Below are 14,285 nucleotides of genomic sequence, written 5' to 3'. Positions count from 1 at the left end.
GGGACCGCGGGGCCTGCTTCGGCCCCGTGCTCCCCCCCCCGCCGCTACCCGCAGGCGCCAGAGGAACTCGACGTACATGGCGAGGGGGCGCTACGGGTGCTGCTGCGCGGGTTCGCACCAGCTGTGGTGCGCCAGCGCGCGCTGGGCGACTTCGAGCTCTTCAAGCGCGTGGTGTGCAGCCTAGGGCGGCTGGGCCCGAGGGCCCTGTGTGCCAAGTTGGCGTGCGAGCACTCCGAGCTGCACGAACTCTTCCCCGATTTTGCCACCCTCGCCGCCTTGGCTTTGGCGCTGCCAGCAGGCGCGGGCCTCCTGGACAAAGTCCGACGCAGTCGGGATCTGCGGTGGTGGGGACAGGGCAGGGCAGGGGAAGGCAGGGGGGGCCACGTGGTGAAGATTGCTGTGGATGGGCCCCCGATGCATGAGTTCGACTTTGCGCTGGCAGTGGAGTTCTTAGAGAGTGGGTGGCGAGAGCGGCTCCTGGGATCACAGCTCACCTGAGAGTGGCCTCCTTTTGCCAAAGCCAACCTGGGCCCTGGCCTCCCCAAGGGCCAAATGGGACTCTACCGTGCTGCTCCCATGCTGGCCTAACTGTGGCCTCTCTGGGGTCTGAGGCTTCCCATTGGCTTTCCTCTGCTTCCTCTGCTCTTTCCTGAGCTCTAACCAGCCCCCTTAGCTGGGGAGGAAAGGCCTGAGTGAGTGGACAGGGATGCTGGTGTTCCACCCCTAAATCGCTTCTGCCTTCTCTAAGTTTGGTGAGGAGTTGTTAGTCCCTTTCCCTTCTGGATTTGGGCCTAGTTTGGGCCCTAGCAAAGTTGGGGAGACTTGTTGAGAGTGATGGAAGACTGGGTCTTGAGAAGGATTGGTCTCATCTGGAGAGCAGATGACCACACTTTTTCTTTTAGACACACAATGTAGCACTCTCTCTGTGCACAAGCTCCCCGTACATGGGGCTGGTGTTGGACAAGTGTTCAAGGGCACAGTGGCTCAAGGGAGGTAGTGGTGCCCTCTTTCCCATCCCCACTCATAGGCTGCCTGCGGCTTTCCTGTGTATGCTCATGTACATGGATAGATATACTGATGAGTGTGAAATAAATCTATCCTCCCTTCTGTGTTAACACACAGAACCCTGAAAGGACTTCTATTGGCTTTACAGTGACTAGATCCAAGAAAGTCCTAATCAGACTAGATTTGCTTTTATTTTATTTTATTATTTTTTTTGAGAGTTTTTGCTATCGGGTGTGTGTGCTCCCCAGAAAGACAGAAAGCAAGAAATCACTCTCCAGGGGGCATGGCCATGCCGCAGTCCCTTCTCTTCCATTCTCCTCTTGAGAACTTGGGCAGGCACACACACACACACCGGGTGTGAATTTAAGCCACTGGGTCCAGGACTCGAACCCTGGTTGACTACACGGGAGTCTAGCGACATAGCCATTGTGCCAACTGCTGATCCCCAGACTGAATTTGTTTCTAATTGTTTTCTTCCTCAAAGTCTGGTTGCTGTCCAAATTCCAAGCCCTCCCCCACCCCTTGCCTCAGACCTTTAAGACCAAAGACTGCAAAACTATGGTGCTCTACCTGCTGCCTCTGAGGACCAGCCACAGGGCCTGCCCAGGGGTGCTTCAGGGGTTTGAGCTTCCTGGGGGACACGGTGGGGCTTCACCAGAGTAGGGGATGCATTTCTTCATTTTCCCACGAGTTCCCATTCCTCCATTAGCCCTTGCTGTGAGTGGTGTGGTCTGGAGGGCGGGAGGGGAAAGTAGAGAGTGAAGAGAGGGGGCTAGTCTTTTCGCAAGGCCTCTGGGTTTGGGTTTAATTCACAATAAAGTGGAAACCCACACATCAATGTGTCCATGGTGGTGTGCATGACGAGGACCCGCCCTGACTCCTCCATCCCCTGCCTTGGTTAGACTCCCCTTGGGGATTCATTTGAGCCATTATGCTGCCCCTGTAGGGGGCGGTAGAGTCATCCTGTGCTGGGAGATTTGAGCTGTGGCCTCCCTGCCTCTGCTTCTCCAGGTTCCGAGAGGAGGGCACAGAATGGGTTTATAACCCGAGGCTTGGCTGGTGCTACTTCATGAATATAGACGTGTGAGTTTCTACCCTGGCACCGAACCCAGGAAGCCCACCAGCCTTTTGCTTTGGCTCTGGAGGTAGGCGAGGACACTGTGGCTCTCCATTTCAGACCCTACCCTTCTTCCTCCTGCAGCAGGCCCGACCTCCAGCGCCCCCAGTCCCCTGCTGGCCTCCCTGCCCCTGCCCAGCCGGCCTCTGCAGCCCTCGCTGGACTTCAAGCACTTGCTCGCCTTCCACTTCAATGGTGCGGCCCCGCTCAGTCTCTTCCCCAACTTCAGCACGGTACGGGCTGGGCTGGCGGGAGGGGGCATGCAGCCAAGCTTGGGGTGGGCCTGGAAGGTTGGCTCGGAGGGGCAGTATCCCCTAGAGTCACTAGGTGTTCCCCGAATAGGAACCTTGAGCCCAGCTGGCTACTGAGGGAACCAGATGGTGTCGTCCCACCCCACCCCATTGTATCTTCTGGGCCTGTAGGATCTGTGGACTATAGGTTTCTCTTGAATTTTTGTACAAGGACTTCTGTCCGTGATCTGGGTAGTCTGTGTGCTATGGGGTGTGCCTTTCTGTTGTTTGTGTCTCTGTGAATCTTTGTGTTACATGGGGATGTGTGTGCTTGAGTAATTGTATGTAATTAACGCATGTGCCTGTGTATCTGAGGGATGTCTGTGTCCTATGTGTTCCGTGTGTGTGTGTGTGTGTGTGTGTGTGTGTGGTTTGGGTGACTGTGAGTTTGTCTGTGGTTGTGTGCCATTTGTGGGCTGGTGAGTATATTTGCTCTTCTGTACCTTTGTACGTACCTGTGAGCTCGTGTGCCATGTGTCTAGGGACTGTGTTCCCACGTGTGTATGTGTGTGAGTGATAAGTGCAGTGAGTGTGAATTGTACTTCACTACCTGAGATATAAGGAATCCCATTATTTTTTTAAAGAATTATTTATTTAAGGGACCAGCAGATGGTCTAATGGTAATGTTGCTGGACTTCCACGTAGTCGACTGCCGTTCAAGCCCCAGACCCAGCGGCTTAAAACTCACGCAGGGCCATGTGCGTGCATACCCAAGATCCCGAGGGGAGAATGGAGAAGGGATTGCGGCGTGGCCGTCCTCCTTTTGGGAGCGATTTCTTACCTTCTGTCTCTCTTTCTGTCTTTCTGGCAAGTGCATGTGTCCTATAGCAAAAATCTCTCAAAAATTATTATTTAATTTTATTTACTATTATTATTATTATTATTTTAATTTTATCCTGGCGGGGGGGTTGAGGAAGCAAGCCACCAGGTCTGGGACTCGAACCACAGTCAGCCCTGTGAAGCTCAGCGCTTTAACCACCACATCACCTACTCCCCCCATCAACTCTTTTTTAGTTCTGACAAAAAAAGTCTCAATCATGGATGAGGCCCACTCTATCCCAACATGATGGAGACAAATTCTGTCTCAGTCACCCTTAGGAGTCTCTTTCCTCCAGGCTCCCTGGAGTCTGAAATATTTGTGAGGGTCCTCTGGTTTTGAGTCCCCTCAGTGCCTTGCTGTTGTGCTCACTGTTCAAGGGCATGGCCTCTCAAGGGCAGGTTGTCCTCATTGCTGGGGGCTTGCAAGCTGCTCTCCTCTGCTGTCCTGCCCCTGAACGCCCCCAGCCTTGGGTGCTGTGGGGTTAGAGCTGCTTTGTTCTTGGGGAGTTTCTGCCACCACACCCTTTTCCCAGAGCCTCTGCTGTCTCCCCTTGGGAACTCTGGGAGTTTCAGACAGTTTCTGCTTTGGGCAAAATAACAGATAAATCCAGACAATATTAGCTTTGGGCACAGTAACATAGGCCCCTGAGAAAAGGCAGCATCAGGGCTTGGTCAGATAGGAGAAAAAAGTGACTTAAAATGAGGACAAGAAACAAACTAATTACTAACATTCAAGATTAATATTCCAAAGAAATGACCCTACTACTCAGGGACTCCTCAGGCCTCCCCCACCACTTGCCCCCTCCTGGCCCCCGTCCCCAGGCCTTGGCTCTCACTCTCTCCACAGAAGTCAGCAGGGGAGCCTCAGGCCTGATCAAATAGGACACTTCTTCCCCGGCCCACAGGGTGAGGCACAGAGGCTGGGTTATGGGAGAGGAACTCCCAAGCAAGGGATTCTTTGTCCCCTCCCTGTCTCTCCCTGGGCCCAATCCTAGGTCTCAATAGTTGTGATTTTTTTTTTTTTGCAAATGAGGGGGAGGGGAAAAAACAAACAAACAACAAAAGCCAAAAACCAGAGGAGCAGCAAGAGGCCAGCGTGATCACCAGAACATGGTCCTCCTTCTCAAGGCCACACCGGGTCTCCCTGGTCATCCCCTGGCCTCCAAGCAGAAGCCGGGCTGGCAGGTGAAGCCCGCTCGGGAAAGGCTTTTCCTGTCTAGCATCCACAGGCTGGGAAAGTTCTCCAAAGCCTGACCACTGCCCTCTGCCGCAGTCCTGGCATTTAATTTTGCCTCCCTCTTCCCAAGCCAACCCCAGAGTTATTATGCCCCTTCACAGATGGACCCCGTCCAGAAAGCAGTCATCAGTCACACGTTTGGGGTCCCCTCCCCTCTGAAGAAGAAGCTCTTCATTTCCTGTAACATCTGTCACCTGAGGTTCAACTCAGCGGTGAGAGGGAGCCTGGGGTGGAGCAAGTCTGGGGTGGGGCTGGGTGGGAGGAGGTTGGGTTCAGGGGTCTTTCTGGGGGGATACAGGAGGCACAGAGCTGTGGTCCATATTTTCCTTCCCTGGTTACTGAAAAGGGCCCCCTGGTCCTTTAACCATTCGGTCTTCTCTCCTTTAGCCTCCTCTGCCCCTTCCCTTAACTGCCCCCAAACTGCTGCTGCCCACCTCTACGCCCCAGGGTTCCATTTCACTCCCCTAGGCCTCTCACCTGTGTTCTGGATCCTTCTGAGTCCCAGGGGCCATCCTATCAGTGCTTGGTCTAGAGCTGAGTTCTTTGTTTGTTTGTTTGTTTGTTTTTGTTTTGCTATAGCGTACACTTGCCAGAGAAAGGGAAAGTGAGAAATCACTCTCCAGGGGACGACCACATCACGATCCCTTCTCCTCCAGTCTCTGCTTGGGTTTAATTCTTTTTAAACAATTATTTTTTTTTTTAAGTTTGTTTGTTTATTTAATTTGACCAGAGTGGGGGTAGAGAAGAGATAGAGAGAAAGCCACCAGGTCCGGAGCTTGAACCACAGTCAGCCATGTGGGAGTCCAACACCCTTAACCACCACGCCACCTGCCAGCCCCCTCTGCTGGATTTGGATTCATACACATGCCTGCTGTGATTTTCAAGCCGCTGTGTCTGGCACTTGAACTTCAAAGTCAGCCATGTGGGATCCATCACTTGCACCTCCATGCCACCTGCTGGCCCCGGAGTTTTTTTTTTTTTTTGGAGAGGTTTTTGCTATAGGGCGTGTGCGCTCGCCAGAAAGACAGAGAGACACAGAGAGAGAGAAAGCGAGAAATCACCCCCCAGGGGGGATGATCACACCACAATCCCTTCTCCTCCATTCTCCTCTTGGGATCTTGGACATGCATGCACAAGCGCCCGGGGTGAGTTCTAAGCCACTGGGTCCGGGATGTGAACTGTGGTGGATTACGTGGGAGTCCAGCGACATAGCCATTACACTAACTGCTGGTTCCCTGGCCCCGGAGTTCTTAAAGCCCCTGCCAGTTAACAGGATGTGCTCATGCCCCTCATCTTAATTAGTTCTCGTGCTACATCCCTGAGGTGGGTAGAGACAGACACTGCCTTCCACTTTTCAGATGAGGAAACAGCCTCAGACAGGGCAAGGTCTTACCTAAGGCCACCCGGCTGGTAAGTAGCAAGGTTGACACTTGAACCCAGGGCTGACTGACCCCACGCCCACATGCTTTCCGGTGCATCCTACTGCAGGCGGAGGAGGAGCCTCATTCTGGTCTCTCAGGGAAGGTTCACCTTCCATTCAGGCACCTGCAAGGTCCAGGCTACATGTCAGCAGAATCGCTGTGCTGAAAGGGCCCAGGGAGGGGCCACAGGGACTGTTTCCCCCACATCTGGAGGAGGTCAGCTAGGGGAGCAACAAGACTCTTGGTTTCAGGAGGGGAGACACTGGCTTGGGGGGGTTCCCTCCAGGCTCTCAGGTAACATGGCTCATGTGTGAGCTGGACAGCGAGGATTTGCTATCAGAGAGGGACCATGTCCTTTTCATGCCAGATCCCTGGCACAGCACCTGGCAGAGCAAATGCCCAATACCTGCTGAAAAAATGGACAAAGGGGAAGCAAGAGAGTGGCGTGGTGGTGAAGGCCTTGGACTCCCACATAGTAATCTGCAGTTCAAGTCCCGAACCCGATGGCTTGAAAAATCACACCAGGCACGTGTGTGTGCCCAAGGTCCCAGGAGGAGAATGGAAGAGAAGGACTGTAATGTGGCCATCCCTCTGAAGCATCATTTCTCATTTTACCTTTCACTCTCTCTCTAGTGAGCACACAAGCTCTGTGGCAAAAACAAAAACAAACAAACAAAAACTTTTAAAAACTTTAAGGGACCAGCAGATGGCATAATGGCTACGTCACTGAACTCCCATGTAATCGACTGCAGTTAGAGTCCCAGACCAAGTGGCTTAAACTCATGCCAGGCGTGTGTGCATGCATGCCAAAGATCCCGAGAGGAGAATGGAGGAGAAGGGATTGCAGTGTGGCCATCCCCTCTGGGGGGTGATTTCCTGCTTTCTGTCTCTGTCTCTCTCTGTCTTTCTGGTGAGTGCACATGCCCTATAGCAAAAACCTCTAAAAAAATACTTAAAACAAACAATCAAACAAGAGGTTAATGTTTGGGAGTGCATATACCCAAAGTGGGAGGATGGCTTTGTTCTCAATTTGTGCATTTATTTAGTTTATATTTAAAATGATTTATATAGTGAGCTGTGATTTTCAAAGCACTGAAAACAAAGAGAGAAGGAAAGTGAGAAAGCACCCTTCTTGAGAGATGGTCTCACCACAATCCCTTTTCAATCCCCCCTCAGGATTTGGGTCTCGCACACATGTGCAGGCACCTGGCATGTTTTTTCAAGCTACTGGATCCAGGTCTTGAACTGCGCACTCAGCCATGTGGCATCCAGCCACCTTAACCACCCCACCACAGGATGGCCCCATTTGTGTGTTCATAAACACTCACTCACTGAACACCTCTCTGGTGACTCGGGTTCCCATTTCATTCTGAACCCTAGAGGATGCCACAGAAGTTTATGAGAGAGGAAACTCATGCTCAGAGAGGTGATGTGACTCACCTAAAGGTGTACAGCTGGGGCCAGTCACTGGTGTGGTGGTTAAGGCAGCTGGATCCACATGGCTGGCTGCGCAGTTCGAGTCCCAGACACACCCGCTGCTCGTGCGTGCATGCCCAAAACCCTGAGAAGAGAATGGAGGAGAAGGGATTTCAGCATGGCCGTCCCCCTATGGGGGAGCTTTCTCACTTTCTCTCTGCCATACGCATTTGCCCTATAACAAACAATAACAAAAAAGATGCATAGCTAATAAGTGTCTAAGTCAGAATTAAAAGCCAGAGGCTGCTTGCCTTGGAGCTCACGTATGAGAACACGCTCTCTGTATACTTCAAGGTCATGTATGTGCTGTGATGATGACAATGACGACAATTTGCCCCATGTGTGGCCCAAACCCTGCCTCCCTTAGACATGCCCCGCCCCCCCCATGCTCACTCCAGCTCATGTCTGGGTGGGGCAGGTGAACTTAGCAAATGAATGGCGACTCCATGCCCTCCCCTCCCCAGAACCAGGCAGAAGCACATTATAAAGGCCACAAACATGCCAGAAAACTCAAGGCTGTTGAGGCTGCCAAGACCAAGCAGAGGCTGCAAACCCTGACCCGGGATGAGGCAGTGACATCTCCAACCTCGACTTCAGCTAGTGAAGACCCCGGAGAGTCACAGAGCAAAGGTCAGTCCTAACTGTCCTCCCGCACTCCCGCTCCGAGTCTGGTTTCAGAAGAGGGGTTGAGAGAGTTCCGCTTATTATTACTTTTCCTTGGGCTGGTGCATTCCCTACCTACAGGCAAAGACACACAAGTGTGCAGCTCAATGAATGTCCCCAGTCTGAACACACCCACTCAGGAAACATGTAAACAGCATCCCAGAAGCCTTCCTGAGGCCCCTCCCAGCCCCTACCTGACTATATTCGTTTCCTAGGACTGCCATAACAAATGAGTACAAACCAAGTGACTGAAAACAACCGAAATTAATTTTGCCACAGTTCTGGAGGTCAGAAGTCCAAAATCAAGGTGTCAACAGAGTTGGTTCCTTTTTGGAGGCTCAGAGGGGAGCCTGTTCCATGCCTCTCTCCTGGCAACCTCAGCATTCCAGGCTTGTAGATACATCATTCCAGCCTCTGCATCTGTCTTCACATGGTCTTTTTCTTTTTTTCTTGGAGTGGTTTTTGCTATAGAGTGTGTGCACTCACCAGAGAGAGAGAGAAAGACAGACTGAAATAAAGAAATCACCCCCAAGGAGGATGCCACACTGCAATCTCTTCTCCTCCATTCTCCTTATGGAATTTTGGGCATGCACACACACACACTCTGGGTATAAGTTTCAAGCCACCAGGTCCAGGACTTGAACCATGGTTGGCAATGTGGGAGTCCAGTGCCTTAACCACTTTGCCACCTTCTGGCCCCACATGATCTTCTCATGACACCAGCCATTGGATTAGTCTTGCCCTAATGCAGCATGACCTCATCTTAATGAAGTACATCTGCAAAGATCCCATTTCCCAGTAAGGTCACATTCTGAGGCTCCATATGGACTAACAATTTTTTTTTTTTTTAAAGACAGGGTCTTGGCCAGCCGCATTGCCTGGTGGTTAAGGAATTTGAGTCCCTCATGGCCAACCCCACAGTTTGAATCCCAGCCCCAGTGGATTGAAAAACACAGGGTGCCTAAGTATGCATGCCCCAAATCCCAATAGGATAGAGAAATGGAAAAGGGATGGCAGCATTGACTATATCCCATGGGAGGGGGGCTTTCTCCCTTTCCCTCTGTCTCTCTCTGCTGAGCACACACAACCTCTGGCAAATTAAAAAAAAGAAAGAAAGAAAGAAAAAAGACAGGCTCTCCATCTGTCATGATCATCTTGTCTTGCCTCAGCCTCCTACATCACAGGGGTTCCTTGCATACACCTTTAGGTTGGACCAAAAATCTAACCCAGGCCTTCCAAGTAGTCCGAGCCTATGGGACACAGTATCTCAGCAGCGCATAACATCACAGCCAGGCCAAACACAAATTGTGGGGGGTACTCTCCGGCCCTCTGGCAGGGTAACTACGACCCTGGCTTTTCTCAGCATGTCGGTTTCACCTGGTTTTGGTGAATCACAGAGTACATAGGTTTCTGTGTTTCATTTTCATTCATCTCTCATCAACATTTACTATCTTCTATTTCATCATGTTGCATTTAGCTGTAGTTTTGTGGGGTTTTTTTAAAGAATTATTTTACTTTAACTTTATTTATTATTATTTTCCAATTTGACCAGAGAGAGACACAGAGAGAGGGAAAGTGAGAAAGGAAGCCACCAGGTTCAGGACTCTAACCATGGCTGGCCATGTGGGAGTCCAGTGTCCTTAACCACCTGTCAGCACTAGCTATAGTTCTTTTCCATTGTTGTGTAGTACTCCATTGTGTGGACATACCGCCCTTTTAAAAAATCTATTGTTGATGGACATCTGGACAGTTTCCAGTTTTACGCTATTATGAACACATGCTATTATGCTCTAGGAATATCCTAGTACATTCTTCTTGGTGATTTCGCTTATTTAGTGGTTAGCAAGCAACTAGAATAGCAGAGTTGTGATAGCTATCCAACTTTATAATTTTAGATAGGGAGTCAATCTGAGACTCAGAGAGGCCTACATCCAGACAGTGAGTTGGAAGGAGAGGGACCTAGAATTCAGTGCTGGTCATTTCTACATCAGGGACCCTTCCTCTCTGCCATGCCAGCTCCACTACCAGTGCTTAAAATCATGATCTTGAGAATCCCCTTGGGCTGCACACTCTCATCCAATGCCTTTCTCCTCCCTCACAGTTCCTACGGCCTCTCCACTCCAGTTACCACTGACCCCAGACCTCACATCCAGGGAGCCAGCCCACTCGGACCTGGTGGATGCTGCCTCCTCTTCCTCTTCTTCTTCCTGCCCACCCTGCTCTCCAGAGCCTGGGAGAGAGGCACCAGGGCCTGAGCCAGCAGCGGCCGCTGTGGGAAGCGATGTGAGTGGGGAATGCAGGAGTGAGAAGGGACGCCTCTACTGCCCCACGTGTAAGGTGACAGTGAATTCGGCCTCCCAGCTTCTGGCCCACAACACAGGTCAGTGCCCCCCAGGAGCTGGAGTCTGGGGGGAGGCAGGAGCAGGGAGGCTGAGCCTCACCTGATGTAGGTAGCCTTGAGTTCCTGGACACTTTGCTCCTGGTGGGTGACAGAGGCCAGGTGCCCAGCTGGCACAGATGGCACATTGGGCAGGCGTTTCGGGGCCCTCCTGCTGATCCCTGAGTAGGGAGAGTTGGAAAGAGAAGTTAGAGGCATCAGAGCTGAAGGTCACTAATCCCGGGTCATTCCAGAGGAGACAGGAGACACCTCCTCCAGCTCCCCTTAGGTCAGACCAGAGATTAGAGCAAGAGGGAAAGTGGGCATGAGTGGAGGACATGAGGAGCTGGGACAACTCGGGGCGATGGGAGAGAACCCTCCCGTGACCAGAGGGCAGTGTGTGTGCAGAGGACAGCGAGCTGACCTAGCTTGGCCCTCGTAGCCCTCCTCTGTGCTGACAGAGGTCATCTTCCCTCCCTGCAGGGGCCAAGCACCGGTGGATGGTGGAAGGTCAGCGAGGGGCTCCCCGCAAGGGCCGAGGCCGCCCAGCGCCCCGGGGAGGGGCTGGGCCCAAGGCCAAGAGAGGGACAGGAGGTCGAGGGGGCCGACAGGGGCCCAGTCCCCCTTTCCACTGTGCTCTCTGCCAGCTCCAGGTCAACTCAGAGACCCAGCTCAAGCAGGTGGGAGATGACAGCCTGGGGTGGGGGTGTGGGAGTAGACTGCAGGGGAGGAGAGGGTGTGGAAGACAGGAGGGAGAACAGAGTGGGGAGGGGGTGGGGAGCTGGAGGAAGGGGATGGGGCTGGCAGCTGGGAGGCGGGCTCCTGTGGGCAAAAGCCGAGTCTCCCCTTCCCTCCCTACCCCTTGTGAATGCCTACTGAGTGCACCAAATGCTTCAGCTGTGGGAGAGGAAGAGACAGTCAAGGATGACAGAGTAGTACGGGGGTCCTTGTGCTTCCTCATCTTGTTCCCAGTCTGTCTGTCTATCCATCAGCACATGAGCAGCAGGAGGCACAAAGATCGCCTGGCCGGGAAGCCCTCCAAGCCCGCCAGCCAGCACAGCAAGCTGCAGAAGCATGCAGCTCTGGCTGTGAGCATCCTCAAGGTATCTGTTTCCAGGCAACAGAGCTGGAAGCTGGGTCAAGAGGGGAGAGAGCAGGCCGGAAGGGAAGGCCTACTGGGGGCTTGGGTAGGGCAGGAAGGTGGCTACTGCTCTGAAGCCTGGAAAGAACTGGGATTGGGGTTTTGGCTGTCTTGGGCTCTGCCCAGAGGAATTTCCGGGGAGGAAGGATGGGGTAGTAACCTTAGGGGCAGGAGTGAGGGGTGGGCGTTCATCTCCTAGAGACCATCTCTCTCTCCCACCCCCATATCCTCCTCCTCTCTCCCTTCCCAAGATTCTCCCCTCTCTGGGCAGGAAGACAGGTGGTTCCAAAAGCCCTTTGGAATGAATGTTTGGGGGTGGGAAGGGAGGAGGACTGAGGCTTGGAATTCCAAAAGGCACGTTTTTCCTGCAGTAAGAAGCCTGGAGCAGGACTTTCTGGCTCAGGGCCTGTGTTCACTGTCTTTTCCTTGTAGTCTAAGCTGGCCTTGCAGAAGCAACTCACCAAGACGCTGACAGCCCGCTTCCTGCCCAGCCCACTCCCCACTGCAGCTGCTGCCATCTGTGCCCTGCCGGGGCCCCTGGCCCTCCGACCCGCCCCCACAGCAGCCACTACCCTCTTCCCAGCTCCCATCCTGGGCCCAGCTCTGTTCCGTGCCTCAGCAGGGGCTGTCCGTCCTGCCACAGGACCCATTGTCTTTGCTCCCTATTAGCCCTCACGGGGAGGCCAGGGCTGATCTTCCAGCAGCACTGTCCCCTCTCATCCTCAAGATGCCCCCTCCCCATTTCCTACATCCCACAGGGACGGACTTTTTTACAGTCTAGGGGTTCCTGCTCACTCTGGAAGAGCTGAGCTATTTTTAAGGCAACTGCCCTTCATTCCCTGTGGCACTGGATTCACCCAGTACCCACCCCGATCCCAGGACCGTCTCCCCTGCCTTTCCTGGGCTCCCAGGGTTAGTCCTAGGCTCCCCTGCATTTCCCAGCCTGATTAATCCTAAAGATCTATGCAAAATCCCAATCCCAGTGGTGCTCTGTTTCCCCAAGACCCACACCTACCTGGCTATCCCTAGGCTGTCAGCTTCCAAAAGCAGCCTGTCCTAGCCTGGGGCAGGCTATGGCCTCTGCTCCCATGCTCACCAGATTCTCTGCCGTCACTGTAGATCAGCACTCAGAGGACATAGAGAAACGGGACCTAAGAATCCCTTGATCAACAGTGCAAAGGTGGGGTAGGGCCAAGGGGTAGGAGGCTGGGGCTGAAAGCCCTTGGAGGCCTCACGTGCCTCCATGAGACGGGCTGAGGATAGGGGTGGTGAGGGTGAGGTTCTGGCTGGGCCTAGTTTTAAGAAAGGAAGTGACCCACCCCACAAATGCACTTCCTTCTTAGCCTTTCACTAATTCCTCCTGAGCTGCAGCTCTTATGCAGGTGGACACCAAATCTCCCCAGGGCTCCCAAAAGAGCTTTCTGGACAGCCCCTACCCCAAACTGGTCCCAGTGCTCAAGTCAACCTTCCCTCCTCCCAGCCAGCCCCATGCTGTGACACTGAGTGCTGGGAAACACTCTCAAGACCCATTTCCACGCTGTCAAAGTCAGTGTCACCAACTCCACCCCACCCAGCACCGCCCCTCACTCCACAACCTGGGACTTTGCCAGTATGCACCTTATCTTTTTTCTTAAAGATATTTCCAATGGGAGAACAAGACAAAGGGGGTGGGGGGACACATTTTGATAACAGCAGATGTGGTTTTATTGTGTCCAGTCAATCAATAAATGAACTTTGAGCCCCAGCCTGTTCATGCCCTAATTCTCCTTGCCCTGCCCTGGGCACTTGTCCCTGCTCACCTCTCGTGGGGAGAAGGGCGTGTGCGGAGGCTGCCTGGCTGTAGTGTCTTATCTACACTAGGTGTGCACGTCAGAAGCACAAGAGGGCACAGGAAGTTGTGGGTTATAAGCTCACTTTAGAGCACGTCTGAGTGTGTAACCACTCTTCTGAGCCCCGACAGGAGACCTGTCAGCTCCTGAGAAGCTGCTACTGGTTTGCCTTGTTCTGTTCAGGCATCTGAGGTAAGAAGGAAGGGCTAAAGGAGCACCTTGTCCAGCCCTGACCATGGCAGCAGGCATATAAATACAGGTAACATAAATATTAGTCCGGCTATTTGCTGAAAACCACCACAGGAAGGGATGAAGACCAATCCCCACCAGCAGAAGTTCACCTTTGGGCACTGAGCAGCCATTATGACAACTGAGGGTGGACAGTGCACTCCCGCTCCCTGGTATTTGCAGGAAGAGATGGGTCCCAGCCTCCAGGGCTGGAAGGCATAGCACCTTGAAGAGGGGGAAGCAAGGGGTATAGTCACAGACTGCCCAAAGCCATGGGCTTTAGAAACTGATAGAGCTGGAAAGGATCTAGATCTTCTAAGCAACTCCCATCAACATACAGATGAGAAAACGGATGCCCAGAAAGAGGGGAAAGGCCTTGCTAGGTCATGAAGTCAGGTGACTCCCAGCCCAGCTGTCATTCCATTCTACCTCAGCCAATGAGGCCCAGCTGCTCCCTGAACAGGAAGAGGGAGTGAAACAACTGGGGAGGAAGGGTTAAAACAGAAAATTCCACTCCCAGGAGGCTAGCTTCTTCCAGCCAAGGAAAGGACAGGAGAAAGGTCAGGGAGAGGGATGAGGAGACACCTCTCATGGCAGCAGACACACACGTTTGCAGGTGTGCACGTCTCCATGCACCCATGCACGATGCCTGGACACCCTTAGAGTCCAGGCTCGTGCCGTA

The 14,285-nt window shown here is 53.0% G+C and overlaps 2 protein-coding genes across 2 annotated transcripts in view; both read left to right on the top strand.

The window, feature by feature from the left end:
• CUNH17orf113 (chromosome unknown C17orf113 homolog) overlaps positions 1-988 on the top strand; it is a 4,163-nt gene extending 3,175 nt beyond the window's left edge. Inside the window, exon 3 of the mRNA XM_027774774.1 lies at positions 36-988. Within this exon, the coding sequence (XP_027630575.1) occupies positions 36-498 (463 nt within the window). The 3' untranslated portion in view covers positions 499-988. The remainder of the gene's footprint in view (positions 1-35) is intronic.
• On the top strand, positions 945-14,269 carry ZNF385C (zinc finger protein 385C). The gene is made up of 8 exons (XM_027774786.1): positions 945-993; positions 2,183-2,355; positions 4,570-4,680; positions 7,830-7,995; positions 10,130-10,408; positions 10,889-11,085; positions 11,398-11,508; positions 11,979-14,269. Exons 1-8 carry the CDS (start codon positions 945-947, stop codon positions 12,213-12,215), a joined length of 1,323 nt encoding a protein of 440 aa, XP_027630587.1. The 3' UTR covers positions 12,216-14,269.
• The last annotated feature ends 16 nt before the right edge of the window (positions 14,270-14,285 follow it).

The sequence above is a fragment of the Tupaia chinensis genome, unplaced genomic scaffold (assembly GCF_000334495.1).
Source record: "Tupaia chinensis unplaced genomic scaffold, TupChi_1.0 Scaffold000477_1, whole genome shotgun sequence".
NCBI lineage: Eukaryota > Metazoa > Chordata > Mammalia > Scandentia > Tupaiidae > Tupaia > Tupaia belangeri.
This window is presented reverse-complemented; position numbering and strand designations above follow the sequence as displayed.

Excerpts from the sequence above, each read along its gene's own strand:
- ZNF385C (XM_027774786.1), top strand. The coding sequence starts at position 945 with ATGGGGCTGGTGTTGGACAAGTGTTCAAGGGCACAGTGGCTCAAGGGA. Across the intron at positions 2,356-4,569 it reads TCTTCCCCAACTTCAGCACG|ATGGACCCCGTCCAGAAAGC; the intron begins GTACGGGCTGGG and ends GCCCCTTCACAG. Across the intron at positions 11,086-11,397 it reads CAGAGACCCAGCTCAAGCAG|CACATGAGCAGCAGGAGGCA; the intron begins GTGGGAGATGAC and ends TCTATCCATCAG.